Source organism: Empidonax traillii, unplaced genomic scaffold (genome assembly GCF_003031625.1).
Source record: "Empidonax traillii isolate 1590-97213 ecotype Southwest subspecies unplaced genomic scaffold, ASM303162v1 scaffold58:size1836614, whole genome shotgun sequence".
In the NCBI taxonomy this organism is placed as follows: Eukaryota; Metazoa; Chordata; class Aves; order Passeriformes; family Tyrannidae; genus Empidonax; species Empidonax traillii.
In genome coordinates, this window is record NW_020955251.1 from 1,206,130 (window position 1) to 1,227,539 (window position 21,410).

Below are 21,410 nucleotides of genomic sequence, written 5' to 3' on the forward strand. Positions count from 1 at the left end.
ACAGCCCCATCCTTACCTCAAGAAAAAGCATTTCTTTGCTGGAACATTACCTGGCTACTGTGATTTTGGTTAACATATCATTTGCTCCTATAAGATGGACATTTTTGGAGCTACATTGGCAATGTGGGACATGGAATAGCTTTTGTTAATTCTACATTTTAATTTGGTTGCAAATTGCGCAGAAAAAAACAAAACCCCTATTATCAATGAAGTAAAAATTACATGTTACACACAGAACCAGAGAGCACTAACTAGGTTTCTATGGTGCTGAATATTTGAACACAGTTCTGCTTGGACATCTTGACCTCTTGCAAGGTAGGTAAACATCACTTTTTACACCATGCCCTGACCCATGGGGAAAGCCTGGGAAACATTTCTGCAGTCATGGCACATTTAAAGTACACATGAGGCCCATTGTTTTCACGTGACAGAAAGGAGTCTTAGTAACCTCAAGATTTGTTCAGTGCAAGGCTGACTGCAACAAACACGCACACAAACATCTGCAGGAAAAATGGAGGCACTAGAAAAGTGAGAATTACAGCGGGTATGTGGTTGGGGATGTTATATATTAACACCAGCTACAATTTTAGCATGAGACACCCCCTCTTTCTCAATCTGTGGGTATTAGTGAAGAGATGAGCATCAAGCATTCCACCCATTTCTATGGTTAGACACCAAGCTTGGAGCAATCTGTGTTCCAATCTATTCAGGGCAGTGCAGGAACAAGTTTTTTAATAAGCAAAGGAGACCCATTTTGCATCAGGTAACATGAAACACTACATTCAGTATATGGATATTTAATAATGGGGTCATTACCTTATGAGACTACGCAAATTACTGAGTCAAGTCCAGAAGGAGGAGTTTTAAGAGAACTCAGTTATTTTAAAAAATGTAGGTCCTAATGATTCAGAACCCTCACAGAGTAAGCTAAGAAAATTTTAGTCAAGAAATAATATATTCAGGCATCAGATTCAAGTAATCAGGAAAAAATTTCCCTGTCCATAAAAGAATCAAATACTTCAGGTTATAACCAGAACCAACTGTGTCTTCACCCACACCACCTCTTCCCTCACAGAATCCTTCCAGCCTGTGGGAATTTTAAGATTAAAATGAGCACTTCTCATCACAACACAGTAACTATATATTAAAGTTTATTTTCCACACGATACAAACACCAAAAAATCAGTCATAAAACATTCCCAGCTGATTTTTTTGTGTTAGTATCTTTTCTCAAATGGTTTCACAGTGGTTACCATTCTGCCAATGGAGCAAGAGGGGCAGCTAAAATCATTTAACTATATAGAAATTAACAGTAATATCATGTAAGTAAAAAAATCCAGAAACTTCAAAGAGAAACTAAGAACTGGGGAGAGAAAAGCAAAATGAAAGTTAAAAAGGAACTTGATGGAAAAAAACCATAATTAATTATTTGGGTACTGGCTAAAGAGATGTACCAGTAAGTGTTAGAGCTATGCCTGAAGAGTTGGAAATGAAGGACCAAGACACCTCAACGTGAGGTCAAGAACAAGATGTCTTTATTTAGTAGCCTGGTGAAAATAACATCTATCCAGGATGCAGTACACCCACTGGAATGGACTCCTCTGCCAAAGAAAACTTAGGCTCTCCTTCAATGTCCCAGAGGAGTAACAAACCCCACTGCTATAGTATATTTTGGGGTCCATATCCATCAAATATGGACACCACTGTTGACACAACTGCACAGAAAGAACTCAGTGAAATAACCTAAGAACCAAGATGGACCCCTTGCAGACTTGCATCCTTGCGACTAGGATAAAAACCATAAAACACAGGTTTTTCCTCACTTTTTTCCCTAGGACTTATTTAATTATCCAACAGAACAGGGACCCCAGTGAGAATGATACTGTGGGATTCATTTATTGCCTGGCAATTAAGGCACTGTCTCAAATACGTAGACTCAAATTACTTAAGGAAAGAGCATACCCTGGCTCTTCCACATCTAGGTATCATTCTTGTAGATTTAACATAGAAATAGTATATTAGAATATAGTATATTATTCCTTCCAAATTTTGTAACAGAATACATAAAAATTTCTGAAAACGAGGAAAAGCTGGACAGAATAGCAAAAAAAAATCGCTGGAATAAATTGCTGGAATAGAATAATTACAGCCTTCAGCTGTCAGAGGTACAAGACTACCCTGCTGCAGCCTGTCCTAAAATGGACAGATGCAGATCTACTGACACACAACAACCCAAACCTTTTGGGGAAGAAGGGAAATAAGAAATGAAATGTAAAATGATGACTGTCCCAACGTTACCCTTTCCCCCACAAGTTTGCTCTGCTGTTCCATTCTCTAGCCCAGCCCTCACTAATGGAGCTCTCAGATGCTCCACTCCCTCCACCTACCAAGTTTCCCAGACTTTCCAAAGCCACCTGCAAAGGGAGCTGTGGGACTTCTGACACTATGAGTCTCCCTCTAATCATTTACTTTTGGATCAGAAAGAGTCTTTCCTGCTGGACTGGTGTGATAGGAAGATAAATACATGTTTTCCAACGTCTTTGTAGTTTGGCAGAGGATTAAGATAAGTAACGCAAAAGTATAAAGAAAGACTTGGAATTTGTGATTATATTTCTGGCAGAAAGAAACCCTGAAGACAGTTACCAAAAGCAAATGACATGTAAAAGCACACAGGTCACTTTTAAAGTTCTAATAGTTCTTTAGTATTAATAACAACCCACTGCTTTTAGAAAGGGAATCAAACATGGTGTTTGCCTAATAAAGTGTCATTTAATAAAAGGAACTCTATTAGAAAAATGTTTCATGCCCTTCTATGATTAAGACATTTATATTAAACCTTTCCGCTATCAATATAAAACTATATGAAAATTTTCTTCTCTGTGAACTAAAATTCTAATTATATTAAATCTGTAAAGTATTTTTAAATTTTTATATAAATTAACAGAAATGCATAAATAGACTTAAAATAGAAAGTTTTTGCTTGCCCTGAACTGTCACTGCTTGATGTTAATGAAGATTTAAATGAAGACACAGACTAATGTAAAAATACTCAAATACTCAAATTTCAATAAGCTCATGCATAAACCAGCCGTTTTTATAAAACAAATCACATCCTCCAAAGAGCAGATCAGCTTAATGTTTCTTACCATTTAATAAGACAAACTCAAACACTGAAATGGGAAGATGCTCACATTGCATCTTGAAGCTTTTAACTCAGACGTCAAATTCTTGGAGGCACCTGCTTTTTTCTATTGACTTAGAAAGGGGCCTTCCAGATCCCCTGAATTACAGCCATTTCCGGGATCCTGCATGTGTGAATGCTTCCTTCTCAGAGGATGGCAATTTTTTCTAGTGTACATGAAACAGTTACCTTAATTTTATTATAAACTGAAAATAAATGTTAAAAAAGAAGAAATACATCTCAGACTTTTCAGACACACATCTATCATCTACCACAAACAGAAGAGTCTATAGAGGGCATTAAGAATGCTCCATCCAAACAAAATTTATAAACTACTAATTTCTACCTAAAAAGAAGTCTCTTAGGGGGAAAAAAAAAAAAAGTCTTTTAGAACACAGTGCTTCAGTTTACATCAATGATAAATGAAGATATTCAAGCATAACATTGGGAGCTGTTCCATCTGCACACTTTGCAAGTAGTAGAAGTATTTAACATGTCTATTTTTCTCATGCAGAACTCCGTAAGTTATCCTAAAACCAAGTAAAACACTGCAACACAAAAAAACCCACTCGATTTATTCACTAACAGAGCAGCAGAGAAAATTATTCACATCTCATTCCACTTGCAGGCTTCCAGCTACACATTAAGGTTTTCAGCAAAGAACTGTGGAAATTCTACAAAGCATAAACCTGGTACATCCAGCACGAACGTGCAAGTCCAGGATGACGTGGGAGTGGGGAAGGCACAAAAGTTCAGCAATGCATCTGACTCCTGGCTCAGATGAGGTGGAATAACTAATGCCCCAGTGCTAGCTTCCAAAACTGAGCAGTTTCACAGACGACTCTACCTACTCATAATGCGTCACCTAATGCAGTTTCTCACAGTGTGCTGGAAAAGTCGTGGTCAGAAAACCACAGTTCAAAATAACACACAGCTTTCTTTGAGCAGTATTTTTACCCCAATATTACTACAATCTTCGGTTCACCTTGTTACCCTACAAGTTTCCACAGCACAAATACTTGAAAATGTTGCAAGAACATAGACTAACCTCACACATTTTGATTTTCTATCTACATAGGTGATTTTCTATCTCATCCAGCATTATTATAGAGTAGGTCAAAAAAAGTAATTATAGCCTAAACCTCACACACTACGGCAGAAAGGCTGAGGCAATGCTCAGCTAATGATGTGGCAGCGAGAAAGGCAGTGCAGAAAAGCTATCCCAAATAAACTCTACCATTAGCTTATCTCCTGGTAGCCTATTCTTTTTGTAACTTACACTGAGGCCTCTTTAAATGAAGTACATTCTAATTTATGGAAGCAACCTACTGACATTTAACTACTTCAATGAAACGGAGCACAGATCACATCTCATCACATCTTGATCCAATGTGTGCAACAACCAGCATCCACTTATTTCCCCCTCAGCTGTCCCCAGGTACAGAACAGTTACATATATTCAACAAACCACAGATCTGCTTATGCTAAAATAAAAAAGACAGATTTTTCCATATAATGTCCCCGACTTAAGCAAGAAATCCTATAAAACCTTATAAAATATTTTATATACTTACAAAAACAAGTTCCTAGTAAGCCATTATTCCTCATCAGAAAAGTTTTTCTCTCCTGGCCACTGATTTTTGAGTTTCTTTTTATTTCACTCTCATTGACACATGGTGTGGCCTTAAGCTGATGAATACGTGCATGTTATTTACCTGTCCTGCACAATCTTGGATCCTAAATGTCTAAACACAGGCAGTTAGGTAAAAAAAACCTTATGCATACTGAAGTCCAGGCTTGGAAATAAAAAAATTAATACAACCAGCATTTCCAACCTCTTTTGACCTAACTGTAGTAATTTTCATGTTCTTACTATCTGTAGTGCAACTTTGTCTTACACTTTTTTGTGAAAGGACAGAAAACAGACTTCACTGCAATACTTTTGCAGATAAAGGTATTTTCATCTCACATGAATCTACAGCAGAGTTACATACTCCTGTCACAGGTTTGCAAAGGCAGGCCATACACACAAAACACTTTTAAGACAAATTTGCTGATATATATACCTGTAAGAGAAGAATTTATTTTTCCTCTGCAGAACTGCAAATGAAGGACCTGGTAGTGTAGCTATAATTTTAACATATTTTCAGAGTTTAGTGTAGACACTTATCAATGTGACATGCTAACAAGTATAGTAAACTTTCTCGTCTTCCCTTTCCTGCCATTTTATAGGGTAATCTCAAATTTAATATTAGATAGGCCTGTCCTCTACATTACAAATTACAAACCCATTCTAGATTTAGCCATGTACACAGCATTTCTGAGACTTCTGTGGAAGCAGGAAGCACATGAAAGTTCAGGATATGGACCATTCTTCATGCAAGAATTACCATTAAATACAGTCCTTAACTCTGCGCTTTACATCTTACAAATTATGTCATGGGTTTGTGCAAATGTCAGCTAAGTGTGCTTCTATTTTAATAGGGAGAGGGAAAAACCCTGATCAAGGTGCTTGCCAAATCAGAATCCCAGAATAATCAGGATATGCTTCTAAACAACAACAAACTCTAATAAATTTTAAGCGGTGTCATTTTAAAGGATTCCAGTTTAAAAATTGGATTTCATATCTGAACTTGAGATGTCAACTTATGTCAAAAATACAAACCCAAACAGCTGCCTTTGATGTGACTGATTAAACAACTTTTGTCTCTGGTATCACTAATGGAAAGGGTAAATAGCTTGTAATATAATGTATAATAATTCAGTGACATACTAATAAACATTTCATAGAGATCAGAGCACTAAAGTCTCAGTTCATGCTGAATGATTTTATGGACAAATAAATATGAGTTTAAATGGCAAATAAACATCCACTGTTAAGAGGGCACCTCAAGACTATTTGGAGAGCCATTACACACAGTGGCCCGTGGGTATTGCAGCCAGAGGGACACGCAGGCATAAAGCACAGTCAAATGCTGCTTGCAAACAGGGTTTAAGATCACTGCCCTCTCCAAATCCCTTTTCCAGAAAAATCAAGGCAAGTTTTAAAAACTGATGGATTTTAATTAGAGATAATTTCATATTGGAAAAGAATTCCAGACCACTTCTTTGCCAGTATTTTGCCATAAAGGAACACTTTCTTTCCACGGAAAACGGCTTGAAATAAGCAAGAAAGGTTTTGAATGTAAATACTTCAAAATTACCTTTAAATATACTTCCTACATTGGCTTCATCACATACTGAAAATGTATTTTATAGTGTTCTACACCTATAGTTCTACCACAGTTTTACTGGTACAAATAACAAAACTCCTGGAAAAATACAGAAATTAGAATTTCCATAAACACTAAGAAAAAAAGTTCAGCAGGTTCAATGTTCACTGTATTTATTACTGTGTTTAGTTACTTAAGAGTTTGCAAACACAATGTATTGCAACATAAAACATCAGACACTTAAGCTTAATTCAGTCTTTTTTCATAGTGACATGACTAGGAAAAGTCATTTGCTATGGATAGAGTAGATCAAATCAACTACTGAGAAGATAGAAGACGTACACACTGGGGTTGCTCAGAAAACTAAAAATAACTTACTTTTACAGCAAAAAAAGCAGCTTCAAAAAATGTTAATAATGGTATTTCTGCAAGGCTTCAATCTTTCACCCTCTCCCCAAATAAGTAATTTTACTTGTAAAATTTATTTTTAAAAGCCATGGTCCAACGAAAGAGGTGAAGGGAAGAAATCTGTCTCTAAGAGCAGAAACCACTGCATTTCACCATTTGGAAAGGAACCTACACCCCAAGTTTTAGTTGCACTGGCTGAGCTGCAGCTGCTCACTCAGGCAGGACTTTGCAGCCGCCACAGCCAAATCTTTATACAGTAGCAAGCAGTACACAATAAATGTTCTGAACACTGGCCCAGCTCACCTGCCTTCAGCCTATGAATAAACTGCTACATTTTTAAGTGGTGTTTTTCTTAAAATAAACTCAATGAGGATTTGGGAAGAGCTATCCAGGAAAGGCAAGCAGATGGAGAGACTAGCTGACACATAACAATAGCTGGTGAAATATTACTCTTATTTTCTGTAATAAACACCAAGATCAAAACATTACGCAAGTTAAATTTCCTTGAAAGGTTCCCAGCAGGAGTTTTCCTTTTTGTTTGTGCAGTACGCGATTTCCTCTCACCCACAAAAAACATACCAAGAATGTGCATGTGCCACTAACACTAAGCAGCACTTCCTTAATCACTCATTTCCAACAATTTATGGATGATCAGTGGCAAAAACGAGCAAAAATAATGAAAGCATGCAATGAAAGCTCATTGAGACAAACCGGCTTGGACTTCCTACTCATTTCTGTGTCTCTTTAAGATGGGGGTCTGATACAAATTAGCCACTGGGAAAAAAAGTCATCTGGTCATAAAATACAGTACAGGGTCACTTTTATGTAAGTTTGCCAAAAGGGACATAAACCAGGACAATTTCAAACTGTGACACAGGATAGAAGTATATTAAAAAAATCTTTGTTCCTCCTCCATTGTGCTGTCATGTTGCTCAGCTTTATAGACATTCTGAGCACCAGCTCTGGCCTCTTCGCTTCCACCTGGTCTACCTAATTAATTAAGCAAGGAAGTTACCTCAAATTTTTGTACTATTTGTTTTTATTATCATGCACTTCTTTTGATGTTCCAGGAGTTAACCTCTTAATCCACAGACTTTGTGTGTTGTGTTCTGAACATTTTGGGATGTCTGGATAATTTGGATAATTGGTCAGGATGTTGCTGTCGCTCATGTTAAACTTTATGCTATGACTTCAAGTTCAAAGATCAGTATTAAGGTAAAATACTTCATAAAGACTTTTTAAAACTCTACACTTGTGATTATGCAACACCCAGTTATTCCAGTTTGTCACAGTGCTAAATTGCACTATTTGTATTTTCCTACAAGGAAATTAGTCCTAAACATCTTCGCCTTTGTCAACTTCAAATAAATACAAATTTCTGCTGAAGTTACATCAAGAGAAAGCATATTTTAAAGGTCAAGAAAAGGTATAGCAATTATCTCCTCAAAAGTGGTTGCCTCCTGCACACAGCAGCACACATGTAATTTTCTGTGCAGTCTGTTATCACACATGGAAACATCAGCACTGTTACCTACAGATGCTCAGCTGCAAATATCACAATTTTTCTCTTTTGGAGGGAATGATAAAGAATGAGGTTAATTCTGACACAAAGAAACACAGCTGACATCTTTGCTTCATAACTACTACAGAATCTGAGCACATCACTGACAAAGAACTGAAAGATTATCTAAACAAGAAACATAACTTTATGCACAGGCTCTACAAAAGAGGACAAGGAGAACATAGAAAGATACGAAACAGTTTTTAATACTGATGCAGGAGATCAAAGTTACATCAGATATTCCGATAGCTCAGTTAATACACTGGCAAAGGTGTAATGTATCACTGTGACCTTCAATTATTTCAGCAGTTTTGAAAGACTAAATTCACATATGTGCACAAAAGTACATGTGTCCATAAATACACACATGGCATACACACATACATGTGTGTTTATCATTCACCTCCCAATACTGTTTCTATAATTACTGTCCTGATATCAGAAATCTGCAACTGCCATTAAATGGAAAAAAACTAGAGCAAAGAGCAGCACTTAAGCTCTTTAAAAGTCAATCCCCCTAGGCCCAAAATGCCCTTTTTTGAACGAACATAGTGGTTTTTTTATTAAAAACTAGGCAAGGAATCAGTTTGAATTTCAAGTACAGCACTGCATCCGTCCATGGCGAGTGTCTAATTTCCGAATTTCTCTCCTCTGCACAATATGCAAGTCCTTGGTTGTTTTAAACTGTTGCCCTGGGGAATCGAAGTGAGTCTACAAGGGGGGCCATGTGCCATTTAGAAAGTATACTAGCAGCCAAGGAAAAAAGCCACAGTAAATTGGAAGATGGTTAATCAAACCCATTCTGAATCAGGAAATTCAAACAGTCAAGAGAGCGGGGCTACCATATAGGAACATGGAAAGAAAGGTTATGCAAAGCTTTAAGAGCAACCTATGAGCTATTTGAAATATCATAGCTTGCAAAAAAGTCAATGCATAAAATCAGCTTTTATAGCACAGTCTATGATAAACACTCAAACAGATGGCTAAAAACTTTGGGGGTTAGGTCCGTATGTGATAATAACTAAAATTACTGTTGCTATTTAATCTGAACAAAGACATCCACTAAAGAGTAAAAAAATCTGTTCCATTTCAGAAATGAACCTCTTTTAATTATTCATTTTCAGAATTTTTATCAAAATCCAACAAGTAACTCATATATGAACATGTTCAAACAGACATCTCCACTGTGCACACCTAAATCTCAAATGACCTATCTAATCATTATAATGAAGGTAATTCAATAATAAATTCAAGATGACTTGCATAAAAGCTTCCATTGCAGTAGTCGTTTTACCCAAATTTTGAGCTGAGTTGGGTATCCAGAATCAACTGCTTTTACAACTCCCAACTGAAAGATTAAAGATTACATATCCATGCCAAACCTCTTTACTGAATGTCTTCACATTTCCAGTAGCTCGCTCTTCTCTTAATGCTGCAAGTTTTGCCAAATGCATGAAATGTTCTTTAAAATTGAGACCACTGAAATCTGATTTTTCCAGTGAACAGTAATAGCATCTGAATAACGTTTTATCTTTCTGGTCCATCAGTTTGATGTGATGGATGACAAAATAAAACACTTTTTTAAATTTACATAAAATAATTTGTTAAAGCAACAGAATTCTACAATGTAATCATGGTCTCAAAATATTCTCTGAAAAGAGATATAACAAAAATCTACAGGAAGTAAAAAAACCCTTCACAGATTCTAGAACTGAAAAACCTACATGTAATCCTGAGCTTGATTAGTCATAAATTTTCCCAGATTCTAAGTACCCAATTATGTGATGTAATATTTTAAAATATATATAGTAATTATTGCAAGTAGAATTGTTTATCTGCATGAGCATCTGAACAGCACATTTAATTTTAACTACCATCTTAGTCCAGAAGTGACATCGGCCATTTATTTTCCAACAAAAGTGATCAAAGTATGTTCATATAAAAATAGACCACAACTTCTACATCTTCACCATTGGCCTTAGGTATGTCTGCATCCATTTTTGATACTTCTAAATAGAGCAGTCAAGTAGAATAGACATTGGATATAGGCCTTGAGCACTTATACCAGGAATCACATTTGGCATCTGAGATGTTCCAAAAACATCAAGAATAAAAAAAAAAAAAAAAAAATCCAAAATTGAGTTTGCTGCCCTTTCAATAGGTGGGTTTTAATACTAAAATCTGATCTCATCTACCCCATGAAAAAGCCAAACTACTCTAAAGCAGCAATAACCATCTTTTTCCTGCCATCTGAAGAAGATAATGGTTCTATCTCATCTGCAGTTACAGATGCTTTCCAAGCTTAAACATGTAATGGTCATCTTACTTATCTTGAATGGGATTTATTGATAGCCAGTATCACTGTTACTATCAAAGTTCCATGTAAAGTGCAAGTTCATCCAAACTCACAGCTGAAGGGCCCTGGGTACACATCTGCAGCTTGGTCCATACATGGCAAAGATGGAGCAGCATCAACTCAGCACAGGCAACACCAAACAACATCCACGCACCAGCAGGGCCCAGCCAGGGTGGAGTTTTCTGACACAGCTGTATTGCTCAGTCTAAGTAATATCTCCCACTACCCTCAGCTGTGGGATAGTTTTTGCTTCTCCACACTGTTCTCTACACTTAAAATTTTACTTAGAAACTACTGCATGAAGGATTTTTTTTCCCTCTGTCTTCTCTCTTAAGTGAGCCCTAAAATCCCAGCTTGAATGCAGCACTTCAGCTGAGTTTTCCCTAATTCCACCAAGAGCAAAAATGGCAACATCACTACCTCCATGCCTGTTTCTGTCAATGCAACCAGAAATTACGTTTCCCTTCCCAACACAATTATGCCTGTACATTATATGCCATCCATCGATGATTCATAGTCTTTCATATCCATCTTTAATTTATTTTCCAGACTTCAGATCACTTTCCAAGACCCTTTGCTTTCTGAGAACAGTCATCCAAAGGGAGCAGAATTCCCTCCAGTGTAGTATCATTAGAAACAAAGTGTAATCATTTGGATGATAAAGATTAATGGAAACGTGCTACAAGTGGTCCCCAGACAGTCATTCCAGTTTAATCTATTTGATATTTATGATTTCAAATTCATTTTGATGTGCCTCCCATTATAGTAATTTTTCACTGTAATTCTTTAGTTCACATATTAACACAATCGTTATCATTCTATTGTTCAAAAATTGCTTTGCCAAGTTCCATGCCTCACTGAAAAACCTGGCCCTCTTAACTGAAGTATATTCAACTAAGTTAAATATTTTAGGGTATTCTTTATCCATTTAAGATAGGGTTTTTTAATATATTATTGTAAATACTGACCATACTTGAATCTTCTTTGGGACGTTTGTAATTTTAAAATTCACAAATCAAGTTTGTTTTCACAAGGTCATCTGTTATTTAATCACCCTTCCCATTAGCAAGAAACCTGGGCTCCTTTTCCTTGTTATGTTATTTCTAATGTACCTATTGAACCTTCTCTCCTTTTACCATCCCCCCAAAAAACCTCATTTTCAAAAAAATAAAATCTTGATTAAATAATTTCATTTAAAAAAAAAAAAAAAAAAGAGTTAAGTAATTTTCTGGATCTCAGTACATGTAGCTTTTAAGGAGACCGTTTTCCCCCATATACATGGCTTGTGCAAGACTGTCCAGCATCTTCACATAAGCACACATATCCCAGTGCCAAATCCTCCCAAATTTAATTAATTAATTTCACTTTCATCAGAAACAAGGGCTGAAGAGGAAATATATACTGCAATTACTCCATACTTAATGGTGTTTTCCTACCTTTTTTAAGCCAGCAAATCCTTCTGATTCCAGGAAGAAAAATGCAAAGGGCATCAACACAAATAAACATAGATTTGAAAAAAGAGAAGCAAGATTCCACAAACCTGCAACAAACAAGAAAAAGTTTACATTATACATTTCTAAACTTTAAAACTTAAAGATACTATGTTTTCCTCCCTTATATATAACCATGTAGTATACATAAAAGTGGTAACAGAAGCCATGTTTTTATAGATATAGTTATTGGCAGGTCATTGCTGAAAAACATCCATTTCTCTGTGTAATGATCTTCCAACAAAAATTGGATACCAACTTACACAGCAGCAAATGTCTGAAACCACAGACTACTTCCACAAAATCTCACTGAAGGTTCTTTAAGAACTGTCTTCAAAGTTTTCAGGACAAAAGTATTTTACTACTGTCAATGAATCTCACAAAAATCAGTTCTGTGTAATCACTTCCTCCCATATTTTTTCCAAGAGAAACCTGGACAACCCGTGGATTTTAACATGAGCAATACACAAATGAATTGCCACCTCCAAATCAGAAGGTACCATGGGAACAGCAACAACAGCCTTCCACAAAGGGATGACTGGCTCAGTAGGCAAGAGGAGAGCAGTAGATGTTTACCTCAACTTTAGTAAGGCTTTCAATCATCTCTTAATAAATCTCCTCCCAGTCCAATTAAAGAAGTATGGTCGAGGTAAGTGGACTCTGAATATTGGCTCAGCTTCTGGGCTCCCAGGGTTGTGACCAGCAGGACAAAGTCAGGCTGGAAGCCAGTCACCAGTGCTATATAAACCCCAGGGAGTTCATGGTGGCTTTAACATCTTCATCAGTGACCTGGGTGATAGCAGAGACCACATTCCCAACAAGCCTGCTCAAGAGAGAAGAAGGGGAAGAGCAGTGTCCTCCCCTGCCACTCTGATGAACCTCGACAGGCTGGACAAATGGACAGAGAGCAGAGAAGAGCAGACTCAGGGAGATTTTATCCATATGTAAAAATATCTGATGAGGGAGGAGGAAAGGAAAACAGAATCAGATCTTCACTGTGGTACAATGAGGCAACAAGCATGAACTGAAAAACTGGAATATCTACTTAGTCATACAAGGAAAGAAGAAAAACAAAAACTAAAAATCCCAAATGTTTTCCACTGTGAGTGTACTCAAACACTGTAACAGGTTGCCCACAGACTTTGTAATCTCCACCCTTCAACATATTCAAGCCCAAATGGGCAGTGCCTTGAGCAGCCTCCTCTGACTGACCCTGCTTAGAGCAGGTTATTTCCAGAGCTCCTTCCAATCTCAACCATTCCGTGCTCTACAGGAAAAATCAACAACTAATTACAACTAGGACATCTGTAAGACACATGTGACATCTGCAGGAAGGGAATAGGTTCAGCAAACAGCCTCAAGTGATAGCTGATTTCCATTAGGGTATCTGCCCTATTAAGATTTTCTAAGCTGAACACTTTCTGAACAGCCCGTTTTGGTGCCTAAACATGAACCCATCATCACTCATCCTATCAGAAGTTGTACAGGATGTGGTGTTTCTTCTTTATAAAAGCAGAAACTCACCTGCAATTTAGTAGCTAAGGGGCCTAACTACTGTCACATGTTCTGCATCCTGAAAAAAACAGCTTTTACTTTGTAGAGAAAAACAGGCTCAGTCCCCCACCTTGCCCAAAGCACACATTTCCACAATTCTGAGGGACTATGTTACATCACCTGAATATCCCTGAAAGAAGAATATCTCCCCATGATAAGAAAATTTGAACTAACAGCTTTGTTTGTTTCCTTTCTTCCCATGTAGTGGTTTTTTATCTTTTCTTCTTTGAAACTCTTCATTTTCGAAAGAGTCAGGAAGGAAAGAGACATTTACTGTGTGTGAGGAGAATTCATTATTGAAAGCATTTCTGTATGTAGTTCCAAATGTAAAATAGTTAGCAGTGATCTTCGCCTATACCCTCTTAAAAAATGCTTTCAACATATACTTCCTTTCTCCTTAAATGACATTACTTAAGTTTGAAGGAGAAATAAAAATGAGGGGGGAAGAGGGAGGCAGGGGACCAAAGGAACTTCAGCAATTGACAGCACCCAGACACCGGGAACCAAACTTAGCCAAATACACCACAGAAAAAAACCCGAGAAAATTCCAGAAGATGCGTGAAATATAACACTCGATTGCTAAAGAAAACAGACTGCCTAAAGGTGGCTAAACTCCAGCTAACAAAGAAGGGGATTTTTCCTTTTGAATTTGCTTAGCCAGGAAGCTCCTGTTACCATTCGAGAAACATTCAGGCATAGCAACATCAGCAAGAATGTCATTAACAGCCCTTAGGAGGGGACATTAACTCAGGCAGTCTGCTTTTTTTTTTTTCCCTCCCTAACAAGTAAGACACCAGAGTTAGAGTAGAAATACTACTAGATGGGGGTGGGAGTCTTACTTCAGCAGTTTTCTCTAACTGAAGACAGACAGTGCATTCAGTCACCTAATGCTGAATACCTGCTTGTCCCAATTTCAGCAGCTCTGTTACACATGTATCTTACAATGCAAGACAGTGCTTAGGCGTTGCATTGTGTGTAGAGCATTTTATGGAAGGGAAGAGTGGTGCATATCCAGGGTGATTTTTAAGAAGCTAAAATCCACTAATTTGCACATTACCACTTGACAGCAACCACATTTACAGAATATTAAACTACAGAGCTACAACATGCACCTGAAATTGGGAGGGAAGGACAGTGATGTTCTGCTGCTGACACACATAAGCACTTTCCTCCAAGTAAAGAATATACAGAGCCCTCCATATTTCTTATCCTAATTTGATAATTCAGAAATCAAATTAAAATAGACCCAGACAAAGAATTATTTCCTACTACGCTGACTGCATCCTAAAACTTGAGACTTGCAGATATCAACATATAGAAAAGCTTTAAGCAGTCTAATAGAATATTTTAATTTTTTTTCCTATGCATTTGTAGTGACTTCAGGATTTCCCCTATAAAACATGTTCATAAAACATAGAAATTAAAACCTCTTAGTCTCTGGCAAACAGATTAGACCCTGAGCAATTTCTCATCCTGCTTATTCACGGCAGTTTCATTACGTTTTACCCCCACCTGGTGGTTGTACCCAACAGCAGCACAGGGGAAACACCAGCTGTCAGCGCTAGGTCTGGGTTTAGGTCAGCATGTATTAATTAGGTAAGAGTGTTTATAATGGACCCAGACTTATCCACCTTCTGCAGAAGTTTTTCTGACTTTCTGCCTTGTTTCAAAAATTTGAGGCATATATTTTTTAGTTTTCTCTATGCCACAAATAACAATCTGAAGTATAATACCTCTTAGTGTCAGGTTCAAGTACCTCAGATTATAGCTGTAATTGATAAACCAGGAAAAAGTGAAGTGTTTCCAAGCAACACAAATTTTTCCATTTGATAACGCAGTGCACAAGCCCTTCACGAAGGCTATGCTGGACAGAGACATAACACCGGCTGGGCTTCAGTGCCGGTGATGGCACCGCGAGCCCTCACAAGCTCGCTCAGGTATTTCCCGCTGCCCCCGCCGAGGTCCTGCCGGACACGAACAGGGTTTAGAGCCGGGAAATGCGGGTGTGCAAACCCGGCGAGCGCCACAAGAGGGAGCCCTTCCCCCAGGGAAACGTTCCCGCACACTGATCCGGAACCTCCTGATGCTCCTGGAGCTCTTCACACCAATTAACCCACACAAGGTTCACCACAGTCATACATACCTACCCCTACCCTAAGCTTTGCAATACACACTTAAACCTGGAAGCACCAAGATGCTGAATTTACTTTCTTGCTAGACACTGTTATTGGACTTACAGAATATAAATTACACTGAGGTACTTTCCAAAGATTATCACATTAAAATCAGAAGAAAAATCAGAAAATTCAAAAGCCTTCTTATTTGACAGCTACTTACTCCAGCAGCTTTCTTGTTAACCCAAGTTTCCTGCTGTAGTGCAGCAATTCTGACAAAGGGAAATTTTATATAATCTTCAGTCTCTGAAATATTTTACTGCCCTTTTTCCAAAGACAATTCAGACACAGAAGGAAGGATTTATTTTATTTTTTCCTTATGTTTGGGAGTGAAGCACATAAAGGTCTGAGCAGCCAAATCCTTGTGAAAAATAAGAATTAGCTGGGGTTTTTTCCTCCCATGGAGGACACATACTAAATTAACAATCCCCTAGGATGTGTGACAAAACAAATCATAGAATAACTCAACTAGAAAGAACCTCTAAAGTCACATAGTCTAATCTGCCTTTAAAAAAAACTAAACTGCAGGTGCAGTCAGGTTGCTCAGGGCTTTAACCAGCTCAGCTTTGGAAAACTTTCAATATCTCCCAGTGTCTCTGGACAACCTTTTCCACTGATCACTCATCCCCACTGTGAAGAATTGTTCCTTTATGTCCTGCAAACATCACTTCTGGACTACCTCTTCACAAAAAAGCAAACAAACAAATACAACTAAAACTCATCCTTGCAAGTGAGGGACCTGGAAATTCATGGATTTGCTATCTCTATTATTAGATATTTATAAAAGCATACATTTTTTCAGAGAAAAATTCTCTCAAAGTCGAATTACTCTCTCTTCACAAGAGCTAAAAGGACATCACAGTTAACTTTTTAATTATTTTTTCCATATTAAATAGTTTCATGTAGTAAACCTACTTTCTCCAGCCAAATCTACCAAAGAATGTCCTGTTTTCACCAGTTACTATTTTACTGCACATCTTTACCACACGATACGCTTCTATTCATAGCAAGTTCCTTAAAACATTTTTTTATTATTGTAAGAATAAATTTAATAGTATCATCTTAAAGAGAAAGGAACATAATCCTGCATTAATACACAAAGAAGAAGCTTGAATAGCATGTTTCAAGTTAGCTTCTAGTAGCTCTTATTTACATTAATATCCAAAGCAGTGAATTTGGTTTAATTCCATCAAGTCTGCCTAATTCTTAAAAAAAAAAAAAACAAAACACCAACAGAACAGTTAAGACAGATTTTGTGAAATATCACACAGCAGCAAAAACAATGAGCCAACAGCACATTAACAATTCAATTAGCATATTAAATGAAAATGGAGTTACCAGTTTGAAAATAAGAACACATCTTAGCAAGTATAATGAAGACATCCATTTTAATTACATTATGCCGAGTACTAACCATGAATTAGTGAGCCATTTAACCACTGAATATAGTAGTTTTGTGGAAAAGAAAGCAGGATCTCATTGCTGATTATTGAGAAAGGTAGAAGCAGGACTGCACCAGCTGAAACTGCTAGAGTGAAGGTGCTCAAGAACAGCCTGAAATTTAAAGAAATGTACCACTGTTACCACCAACATGCTCTGAACAGGGGGGAAAAAAGTAGTTAGCCTACCTGTTAATGAGTGTCTGAAGGCAACACATTCTTACTTCTTACATTGCAAATGGGCAGGAAAAACTGGAATTTCCACAACATTTCACTTCCAAAAATCAAATTTAGGTTACCAAATAGTTTACTACAGAATCTAGTAAAATGGTTAGTTTTTACCAACTACCATAATTATTCTCTTGGGACTTGCATGCATTCAATTCCAATATGATACAAAGGTTAAATTACTGGAGTTCATGAAATACCTTTTCATAAGTCTCCTCTTTTGGTTTTCATTTCCCACATACACACATATGCAAAAAAAAAAAATCAAATTCTATATTCTTTGTACAATTTTTTAAAGCAGAGTAGCTTTCTAATATCTGAAGAGTACAATTATACATAAATAAATATCTTAACACCAAATTTTTCAAAAACTGCTTTTCTTTCACAAAGTAGTTATTTGAGTTATCTCATAGCTGTAAAGTCAATACCCAAAAATTGTCAGAATTATTTCAAATATTTAAGCTTATTCTTTATAGATACTGAATACAACTTATAGCAAATGCCATCTTGTGGCACGAAAAAGAACTGTGTTCTTAAAAAAAAAAAATTCTTACACAATAAAATGCTACAATAAAATTAGAAATAATTCTAAAAATAGCATGAAAAAAAATACAGCCTTAAATAGATCATCACTACAACAGGAGCATCAGTAACGTGCTTACAGAAATCTTACTTTTCCTTAACAGTTTACAAATCCATTTTTCATTCACACAATACTTAACCGAGAGAAGAAAGTCTGAGTGACTAATTTTGGGGAGGTTTTTTTCAATATTTTCATGCTATTGTTATTGATCTCTGAGACTTTTTTTTTTCCATTCATTTAAGGATGTTTAAGTATTCTAAGCCAGAATTGTGAAACCCAACACACTATAGAAAGGTGCCACAGCAGTTTGGCTTTGCTTTCTCTACATCCACACCCCTTTAAAGTCCTGACAATTTGCCATGTGAAGAAAACTCTGTGTACAGATGCTTGAGAGTTATTGCTTTTTGAAAAACAACATGCACACTCCTAAGGAACAAGAAAGCTGAAAGAAAAAACAGCATTTTATATTTATAGCAACACTTTTAACAAAATGCTATTACTCTGATGGAAGTGCTAATTTTGTCTCAAATTGTTCTTCATTCAAGCACAGTGTATGTTTGTTGCATTTTAAAGCTAAATTGGAAAACAAATGCAGGGGGATAACAGTTATCACGACAAATTTTACCCTTTGAATACTGAAAAAGGCAGAATCACAGGTGGACCACACGTGCTATAAAAATAATTCAATCTAGAAGAGCTGCCACTGTAGTCTTAAAAGCACGGGAGAGATGCTCCTGTACTTGAGAGGGAAGAGCTTCATGGTATTTATAAATATGTATTGTTCTCTAGACCTGAAGTAGACCTTGTGGCAAATGAGTGGTTTGAATTCATAAAAAGTATCAGTGTCAGACACTACTGGGAGATTTACATCTCCTTTGTGCATCTTCCACGCTTGCCACCACTGCACACCTAAAAGTGAACAGCTTGCAATGTACTCGGCACCTTCCCAGGGTACAAGACAAATCAGTGAAGTACCCAACAAGCTCTCCTTCCAGGAGGATGACAGTACCACCAGGGAAGAGCTCAGAACACTGTCATAAGCAAGCAGCAGGTTCACATAGTTCAGCAAATAATGTAATTGAGGGGGGCAGCAACAGCTCATGGACATTCTGTAAATCCTGAGGCATATTTAAATTGGAGATATTAATATCCAGCTTCACAAAGGAACAGGATGAGGAGAGAGTTGCTGGCAAACCAGCAGGTCTGGCAAGGGTTTGTCTTCCTCTTGTTATTCTTTTTTAAGCTTTTTTACAGTGATCAGATACAGATGTCTACTTCAGAGAGAGCTGTCTTCCCAGGATCCACTGCCTCCCTTGACCGCAGGGGGAACTTAAACACCTCCCACCTAAAGACCTACACTTTAGAGACCTAAACTTAGGTGCAGGTCTTGCACTGAGTTCTACCTCTTGCATCAGGTCTTCACACAATATTCTGGCATACCAGGGCTGTTATTTATCTGGAAGCACAAAAGATTCCTATCACAACAATATATTGAGGAAAAAAAGTTCTGCAAAGAAGAGTTATACATACGATATTCTGTTAACAATGGCATCTTCGTCCTCCTGCTCATCTGAAAATTAAATTACAGCAGGTTATATTCAATACTTACATGTCTTGCCTCAGGCTAAAATGTATATACATAGGAATAATTTTAATTTGCAATTAAAATTTAGATGTACTGATACAATTTATTAGCATCAATATTTTAAGAAAGTTCCTTATAAAAATGAATACTCTTACCTTTTTCCCCCTCCCCCCAGTTGAACTCTCTTCAATCAATTTAACTAAGTTATTTCACTTTACCTAAACAATCAAAACTTCCTGGAAGCACCTTCCAGAGGGCTCTGTGGCAATCACACTTTCAGACTACTACTACCACCATGGCTGCTACTAGGAACTGTCCCTCTGGGCACCTCTGAAACCAGGGAGAACAGGCAAGCTATAGGAAAGTCTTAGGGTCCAGGCTAACTACTACTGAAAATCCCTAAACTGATGTTTCATTTTCAGTATTAATGTCTCCTTAAAACAAGAAAGCATACCCAGAGCAAAAGGGATGGCCACTCAGTTGCTTCCCCTTACTAATCCCTCCTCCCAGCTCCTGGGGGTTTGTGACAACAAGGACAGGGTCTTGTTATTTTTATTTGTTTTGGATTTAAGGTTATCATGACTTCCCTTCTGGTACTTCACATTTTAGACAATTTTTGTTTATTTATTCCTCACTTAATATTACAGCCATTTGAAATAATGTCAACGTCTAACTCGGAGATCAATCACTAACACATCATTTATTCTTTACACTCTCCTCTACATCAGCTTACACAAATGTAAGCATTTTTAAATCTGAAATCATTTTACGTTCAGCTTTCTTGTATTTGTCAGGTTTTCCATAAGAGGTAAATCAAATTTATTTTAAAATCTAAACATAAACAAAGTCAAGTGTTTTATGTACTTAAGAGTCATGCACACACTTGAAATAAACACATAACCACTGACATAATGCTATTTTGAAATTCTTCTGTAAAAGTACGTGGGGTTGTTGGGTTTCGTTGATGGGAAGCTCATGGTATTTTGAGAGACTAAGTCAAGGTCTCTTATGAATCACTTTGGCTAAAGAGCTTGTTGGATAAACAGTGAACAATTTGTCCTCAAAGAGTTCCAGCCGTGTTAACTCTTCAAAAATGTCTCATCAGGAAGATCCTATCAAGCTACAAAGTTTGCCTACCTAAATACTCACAGCTGCAGAGCAGCTCCTCTTCCTAGCCAAGACCAAGTGCCAGAAAAAGGTAGTAAAAGTATCTTTGCATCTAACAGTATTTGCCAAACCAGTTTCCCCTTCCTGTTTTTCTCTATCTCCAAATGGTAGCAGCTTTGTAGTATCCAAAATACATACTAGGATCAGAGGATAATATCAGTCTTACTTCCTAAGTTTAAAGAAGTGCACCTTTTTTTTTTAAGGTATTAAATTTCATGAAGCATTTACTTTTTAAAATGTGACTCCTATGAAAGCAGCTCTATCATAACACAGGTCACTACAGCTCAACAAACAGTTTCCATTAAAGCTCAAAGTGCCAAGATCATCAGGCACAGGAATGTTTCTACAGCATGACTGACTGTTAGTAAGCACTGAGGTCCCAGATAAGCTGCCAACAGTCGGAGATTCTGACATTTTATACACATTTTTATGCTACTGTCTTTAGAAAAAAATATAGAAGAAAATGATGGGG

The 21,410-nt window shown here is 37.1% G+C and overlaps 1 protein-coding gene across 2 annotated transcripts in view; it reads right to left on the reverse strand.

Moving 5' to 3' along the window:
• The window catches only part of LMBR1 (limb development membrane protein 1), a 64,397-nt gene that overhangs the window by 25,868 nt on the left and 17,119 nt on the right, over window positions 1–21,410 (reverse strand). Inside the window, exons 3-5 of one of the 2 annotated variants that reach the window (XM_027879792.1) lie at window positions 19,717–19,756; window positions 17,351–17,490; window positions 12,155–12,258 (exon numbers count right to left, since the gene is read on the reverse strand). In XM_027879792.1, the coding sequence (XP_027735593.1) occupies window positions 12,155–12,258; window positions 17,351–17,490; window positions 19,717–19,756 (284 nt within the window). The remainder of the gene's footprint in view (window positions 1–12,154; window positions 12,259–17,350; window positions 17,491–19,716; window positions 19,757–21,410) is intronic. The other variant, XM_027879793.1, reaches the window with a different exon arrangement.